The sequence below is a fragment of the Ylistrum balloti genome, unplaced genomic scaffold, assembly GCF_031769215.1.
Source record: "Ylistrum balloti isolate Yb309-2 unplaced genomic scaffold, AGI_CSIRO_Ybal_v1 Utg370110, whole genome shotgun sequence".
Taxonomy (NCBI): Eukaryota; Metazoa; Mollusca; class Bivalvia; order Pectinida; family Pectinidae; genus Ylistrum; species Ylistrum balloti.
This window is the reverse complement of record NW_026782132.1, coordinates 1,592,191-1,599,916: the sequence shown is the minus strand read 5'-3', so window position 1 is coordinate 1,599,916 and position 7,726 is coordinate 1,592,191. Positions and strand designations below refer to the sequence as shown.

The window sequence follows — 7,726 nt, the reverse complement described above, 5'->3', positions numbered from 1 at the left end:
ATAAATCAAGTATTGATCAGCATCTAGATCTCATCACATCACGAACATTTCAACACCCTCAACATTTATAACATCATCAAGATGGCTTACACCTTTTTATCAACACATTTTACACACTTTATATTAACATGGCACAAAACTTTCTGTCAAAAATTTCTAACAAAATGGTTCAGCACTTTCTATGAATAAAATATCAACAACTCAAATTTTTCATCAAAGTGGTTACATTTACTGTCACATACCACTGAGATTGTTCAGCACTTATGATAAAAATTGTCATCACTTTGTGACTAATTTTTTGTATGTTGCGCCACATCACTATCAACTTCATTATACTTTGGTTTTCTTTGACTGCGAATGAGACTTCACTTCATCCCAAAGGTCAGATTTGTACTGGTCAGTGTAGAGAGACGGCAGTAAACCCTTCAGGTCAATCGGTTCAAACACAGACAAGTTGTGGCTGTAAGGTACCATAAACCATGATAGAAACTGGACCGTGTTGTAATATCAAACTATAGTATATGGAAGAATGGGCCACGTTGAATTTTGTAATTTTGACTACACTCAGTAACCAAAACAAAAGAATGACACTGATGGAAAAATAATCCCGTACATAGTTAAAAATTCAAGAAACAAATCTGAAAAAAGTCTGAAATATACTAAAATAAACGAGAAATCTATTGAACTCTCACAAGTCATATTGCTTCAATAGTTCCGTGAGATTGAAAACACTACATTCTGTGAATACAATAACAAGAGGCCCATGGGCCTTAACGGTCATCTGACAAAAAGCAAGCCAAACCTAGAAAGTGGGTTGAGGTCATTCATTTGAACAAACTTGGTAGCCTCTCCTCCAAGCATCTTTCAGGCCCAATATCAGCACTCATGGACTTTTGCTTGTTGAGAAGAAGTCGTTTGTATATTTTAACATATTTGACCCCTGTGACCTTGAAAGTGGGTTGAGGTCATTCATTTGAATAAACTTGGTAGCCTTTCCTCCCAGCATGCTACAGACCCAATATCGGCACTCATAGACTTTTGCTTATTGAGATGAAGTCCTTTGTATATTTTAACATATTTGACCCCTGTGACCTTGAAAGTGGGCCAAGGTCATTCATTTGAACAAACTTTGTAGGGCTCCATGCCAGCATGCTATGGGCCAAGTATTAGCCCCCTAGGCCTTCTAGTATTTGAGAAGAAGTTATTTAAAGATTTTGACATATTTGACCCCTGCGACCTTGAAAGTTGTTCAAGGTCATTCATTTAAATAAACTTGGTAGCCTTTCCTCCCAGCATGCTACAGACCCAATATCGGCACTCATAGACTTTTGCTTATTGAGATGAAGTCCTTTGTATATTTTAACATATTTGACCCCTGTGACCTTGAAAGTGGGCCAAGGTCATTCATTTGAACAAACTTTGTAGGGCTCCATGCCAGCATGCTATGGGCCAAGTATTAGCCCCCTAGGCCTTCTAGTATTTGAGAAGAAGTTATTTAAAGATTTTGACATATTTGACCCCTGTGACCTTGAAAGTTGTTCAAGGTCATTCATTTAAACAAACTTGATAGCCCTTCATCCCAGCATGCCACAGGCACAATATCAGCAATCTGAGCCTTTTGGTTATTGAGAAGAAGTTGTTTAAAGATTTTAACATATTTGACCCCTGTGACCTTTAAAGTGGGTCAAGGTCATTCATTTGAACAAACTTGGTAGTCCTTCATCCCAGCATGCTACAGGCCTTATTTTAGTTGCCTGGGCCTTTTGATTACTGAGAAGAAGTCCTTTGAAGATTTAAAGACATTTGACCCCTGTGTCAAGGTCATTCATTTGAACAAACTTGGTAGGGTTTCATCAAAGCAAGCTACAGGCTAAATATTAGTTGCCTGGGCCCTCCAGTTATTGAGAAGAAGTCGTTTGAAGATTTTAAGACATTTGACCCCTGTGACCTTGAATGAAGGTCAAGGTCATTCTTTTTAACAAACTTGGTAGGGCTTCATCAAAGCAAGCTACAGGCCAAATATTAGTTGCCTGGGCCTTCCAATTATTGAGAAGAAGTCGTTTGAATGAAAAGTTTACGGACGGTGCACGGCGGACGACGACGGACGAAGCATGATGACTATAGGTCATCGGACCCTTCGGGTCAGATGACCTAATAAACCTGAACTAGTGAACACATTCCATGTGAACTATATTACTTCTTAATCACTGAACATGTGCTGCACTTTGAGACTGGAAAGACTCTAGGTACAGAATACTTACCAATAAGAATTAGTGGACAGGAAGAGTTACTGAACTTTGAGACTTGAAGGACTCTAGTTACAGAAAACTTACCAATAAGAATTAGTGGACAGGAAGAGTATACTTACAAATCTGGTTGTTTGGCTGATCCTGCTGGTACTGGATACAGGGCTTCATACACACGATCTGGCTCACTACCATGGATAGCAAAGGCATTGAACTTGGTGACACTTGGAGGGAAGTAGCTGATGGGGAAGACCGCCTCTCCTATCCAGCGTCCACTGTCTTGGATGGTCACTTTATACTTACAGGGTAATTCTTTCTACATAGCAAATTGATTCATCATCACACAAAAAGTCACACATACATAATCATGTAATATCTCTGGCCATTCATAATATTTTTAAAAATGAATCATGTTAGTTTAAAATAGCACATTTTGACCAAATTTTAATTTTTGAGTTTATGTCTACTGAAGTGTATATTGTTTACCTTTACAATATTTCTGACTCCACTCAACAGCAAATTCAAGTGTTGTCCATGTCTGAAAAGATATAAGGACATACACAAGTATTCAAAATTTGATATACATAATATATATCGATCTATTTTTACCCTATATTTTGATCTATAGATACTGTAGATTTTACTTACTATAAAAGGTCTTGAAAATACACCTGATGACCATTATTATGGTGAAAGATCTTACTTACGGCGAGAGTTCTATTTCCAAATAGTCACCATCATCATTCAGAAAGAAGGCTTCCACGACTGGAAAAGGGAGATAACCAATGATTATCAAAATCACTTACTGTTACCATTACAACATACTATATCATTTCATGTGCCAAGTAGGACAGGAATGGAATGTTTTGACATAGGAAGCTTTAACAATACCAAAATAACCCACACACAAAATGTAAAGTACAAATAAAGTAAAAAGTACTGTACAAAACACGTGGTAAGATAATCCTATTTTTTCTGTAACATCAGTCTCAGATATCTAATCATTGTACAGTGTATGTCAAATAGGACAGGTGTATTCTGATGAAGTTGATAGTAAGAAAACTTTCACTATCTTTACAGAAAAACTTCAAAGTGAGTTTTGATGTAACATCTGTTTTCAAAACATGGTGAATTATGCAAACAGAAACAAGAAAAAAAAAACTGAAAAACATCAGCATTAAACTGCTGTAACATCAGTATTACACTTCTTATTATTCAATTTACCAAAAGTGAGGGGTGTGGGATGTATCCTCATAGAATTAGAAGCCTTACAAAAGAACAGCATTAACATGCAGTTACTAGTTAACAGTGTGCTACAAATCATATCCTCAACATTAAATCATACGTCGATTCATTGATTACATATTACCAACTAGGCATACTGCAGTCATCATTATGAAATCACATAAATGTTTTTAAAACATCTACACATATTGGAAATCAAAATTAAATCTTACAATAAACCTGGAGACAGCCAAAGTAATTATAGAACTAAAACCTGGCCAGTTCTCATGTAACAGATGTCATAATTTATTTCAATGCCTCTACATGGATTTGAACCCGAGACCTCTGGCTTACTAGTCTGATGCTCAATGGATCGAGCTAAAGAGAACTTCTCTCTACCCGTGCAGTATATAACAGCTAGTTTTTACCAGGGTTACATACTCCCCCTTGGGGAAATAACTTGTCCTTAAGTTTCCAGCGGTTACAGCGATGTCTGTGGGTCAATGCTGAGTATTATACCCAATTCCCTACATAGACGCCAGTGTAATAGAGATCATGATTTATTTCAATGCCTCCGCTAGGATTTGGACCCAGAATCTCTGGCTTACTAGTCTGATGCTCAACCAATCAAGCTAAAGAGAAATTCTCTCTAGCTGAGCAGTCTATTACAACTAGTATTTACAGGGGTTACATTTGAATGATCCAGAACAAATTTAAACTTTACCTTCCACCTTTCTCCTTTCATATTTTTAGAACCCTTGACAAATCCTAATCGTGACATATAAAGAAAGGATGAGGGAATAATCTTCACTCTGTCTGGCCTTCTTCCAACAAGAAACAGCACTGATGGCTGCTTAACATGTCAATGTTGACAGGAGGCTATGTAAAGTTGGTACAAAGGATTGAAATGCCATGGTATTGGGATACACACAATGAATAATAGAACAGATTATGCTCATTAAGTTCTGGTAATTATGACTGAAATGATGAATCACCTTCATGGTTCCACAGTTCCCAGCATGCAGCACCTGGCTCGGCATCAGGAACAGGCTTGTCATCGAAGAATTCAGCATCAACGCTGATACACAGACCGTCGTCTACAGCGGTCAGTGTCAGTTTCGCTGGGCGGTACTTGATTCCGAGTGGCTGACCATCCCAAGTCGTATTGATACAGAAGGACAAAGACTTCTCACTGAGAATCTCATCCCATAGTTCAGACTTGTACTGGTCAGTGTAGTTATTAGGAAGGATGCTCCTCATGTCTATCGGCTCAAAAACTGACAAGTTGTGACTGGAAAGGACCCAAGTGTTGTTTATTATGAACTTGAATTCAGCATATCAAAAATATAGTTCACATACTGGTAAAGATGTTCCTACAACTCAAGTCCATTTTATAGAAGTGTTATCATATATCAAAAAGGACACTGATAATTCTTTCCTTTCATGGTCTAAAAACACTGAGAACAAAATCTGAGGTTTGTCAAAGCATTCTGAATAAGAGGGATCAATGTCTGATAACTTATTAACTTGCTCTATTCTATATGAAGGAGAATCTCCTACATGTGTTTTAGTTAAAGTTAAAACCGTATTATTGAATGTCTATTTCTTATCACATCTAGACTACATCAAGAAAATCACCTACAAATATGGAAGTTCATATTTGCCAGTAGGAACTGGATACAGGGCCTCATACACTCGGTCAGGTTGGGGACCATGCATTGCAAATGCATTAAACTTAGTGACACATTTTGGGAAGTGAGCAGCTGGAAAAATTGCATCGCCCGTCCAGCGGTTTCCTTGGATACTAGCAGTGAAGATGCATGGCAACATTTTCTATAAAGAACAAAATTTCCACTAGACAAGTATTGATCAAGTTATCATTTCTTATAAGATGTTTTCATTGACAGATCTGTGGACAATCTCAGTAATATATTGTAACCGTATCTATAGACAGCTATGACCTGTTTCAAATCAGTCAAAGACTGAAAAAAATTTAAACACGAACAAAATGATGAAATTGCCAAATGAAAATATCACTTAGGAAAATTAAATTTTGTGTTAGGGTAATAAAGTCTTTCAATAATTAAGTCTTTCAATGTTTTGTACAACTAATCTAAAATTGTGAAAGGAAATATTTGAACAGATATCTTTTACAACAAATTAACTGTAGATTGACGAATGAATTATTTGATATCATTCTATTTCCCATCAAAATGTATGTTCAGTGTAATAAAAACCCTTTCTTAATAACTTCCATCTACTTGTACCAAGGTATATAATTTTGATTATAAAAACTTACCTTTACTAAATTCATCTCACCATGTAGAACAAGGTTGAAATGTTGTCCATATCTAAAATACAACAGAATACACAAGATTATGATTGATTTAATTACATGTCAAATGCACATGCATTTTCAGAATGTCAGAGGGAGACAATAAAAAAATACCACCAAATCGTGAGGAAAGTGGTACCCAATAATAAAGACTGACTCCATCACAGTTACAATGAAATAAAACAAGCATCAGAACATATGTTTTAGTAGATATTTCATTAGTCTATATAGTAATTCACTGAATCCTACTTGATGTAGTTTGATGTTTATGGTGATATTGATGTGATAAAAGGAAACAGTACCTGGTAGTAATCAGTATCAGAATAGATCAGCAGGTTTATAAACAAACTTATCTCCCTTTAACCATGACCATACTTACGGTGACAGCTCAATTTCCAAATAGTCATCATTATCATTCAGAAAGAAGGCCTCTACCACTGAAAGTACATTGTGACATCCATCTTTAGTACATTAAATACACATCTATATTTTTATCCAAATTAGAAGAGCTAAAACAAATTTTAAAATTATTATTTGCATATATCAATATTTCATCTTTGCATGATCTCAACATCAGAAGGCAATACAATGTTTTTTTTATGAATTTCTGTCTGGTTTCAATGATATTTTTGCAAATAACAAGTTTACATCAACTTCTTATCAATATCATTTATCAGACAGGTGTGCATTTAACTGACAATGTCATATAACAGGTAAATATTTACATAATACAGGGATATAACGGACACCATTTTGATGACACTAGCGAAAATAAAATGAAAAACATTATTCTAATTGTTCTCAATATCATGATTTTTGCACAAGGTATTAGCAACTGGCAGACAAACACAAGGATGTGAGATGCAGGTTGATAAAAATGACGGGGATTTTACAGTCTCATTTGTGGACAGGATCTTAGTTACTTGGATTGACCAAAATTTATATGGCTGGTGTTGTCGATGAAGCAGAAGATGTTTACACATCTCAAACACCTCATCTTATTCTACTTGTACTTTCTCAAGAATCTTGGTGTAAAATTTTCTTTTATTTATATTTTCCCCTAATTTTACTGAATTTCTGTTGATATATTGGTATTTTCGTTTTTTTCCAAACAAGTAGTAACAAGTTATGTGTTTATTTTAACTCCTACTAACAAAATGTGGTGTTATGAATGCTTTGGATGACTTTATGACCAGAATGTAACATTTTATGTAATTTTACATCTTTTATGGCTTGTTGAGATCACTGGGTATATTGTCCCCTATCCTCTTCCAGCCCCTCCCCCTCCACGCCAATGTCAACACATGTAAAACAAACTATCTGTCACAATTATCACCATTATTGGCCAGGATCGGAGTGCACTTATCTAGGGAGGAAACCAGACTATCGGTTGAAAACCCATGTGATTTCAGCAGGAGACTTTATTACTTTTCCTTGTCAATTAGGGAAATCGAACCCTGAATATCTATAGATTAAGGTATAGGAAAATCTCAGTACTGCATCATCTGTCTACCACAAATTTCTTCTTCACCATAATGATTTACCCTGAAGCTACCAGCAGCAGCCTATGAACCCTACAATTATACAAAACTTTGATAAAAAAAAAAAAAAAAAGAGAAATATATATATATATATCATACCTTCATATAACCAAAGTTCGTCGCATGGCTCTCCTGGTTTTCCCAATGGAGGAACCGGCTGGTCCCCAAAGAATGGAGCATCAACATGAATGTTGAGATCCTCACCATTGCTAGCAGTACTCAAGGTCATACGAACAGGGTCATACTCCCCACTAAGAGGGCGTCCGTCCCAGGTGTTTGTGATGGAGTACTCCATGATGACACAATTATCCTTGTGATCAGCCGAAGGCTTAAATGGCCTCAGTGATAAATAGTATACTTCTGTAAACAGATATCAGCAG

The 7,726-nt window shown here is 36.1% G+C and overlaps 1 protein-coding gene across 1 annotated transcript; it reads right to left on the bottom strand.

Annotated features, from left to right (window-relative positions):
* Positions 1-312: 312 nt before the first annotated feature.
* LOC132550217 (uncharacterized) lies at positions 313-7,641 on the bottom strand. The gene is made up of 9 exons (XM_060214257.1): positions 7,446-7,641; positions 6,185-6,242; positions 5,770-5,821; positions 5,113-5,303; positions 4,466-4,761; positions 2,954-3,011; positions 2,733-2,784; positions 2,369-2,562; positions 313-460 (listed from the first exon to the last, which is right to left on the bottom strand). The coding sequence occupies exons 1-9, from the start codon at positions 7,639-7,641 to the stop codon at positions 331-333; spliced, it is 1,227 nt and encodes a 408-aa protein (XP_060070240.1). The 3' UTR covers positions 313-330.
* Positions 7,642-7,726: the final 85 nt, after the last annotated feature.

Coding starts and splice junctions, on each gene's coding strand:
- LOC132550217 (XM_060214257.1), bottom strand. CDS start 7,641: ATGGAGTACTCCATCACAAACACCTGGGACGGACGCCCTCTTAGTGGG. Junction 6,243..7,445: donor CGAACTTTGGTTATATGAAG/GTATGATATATA, acceptor ATGTACTTTCAG/TGGTAGAGGCCTTCTTTCTG. Junction 461..2,368: donor TCAGCCAAACAACCAGATTT/GTAAGTATACTC, acceptor GGTACCTTACAG/CCACAACTTGTCTGTGTTTG.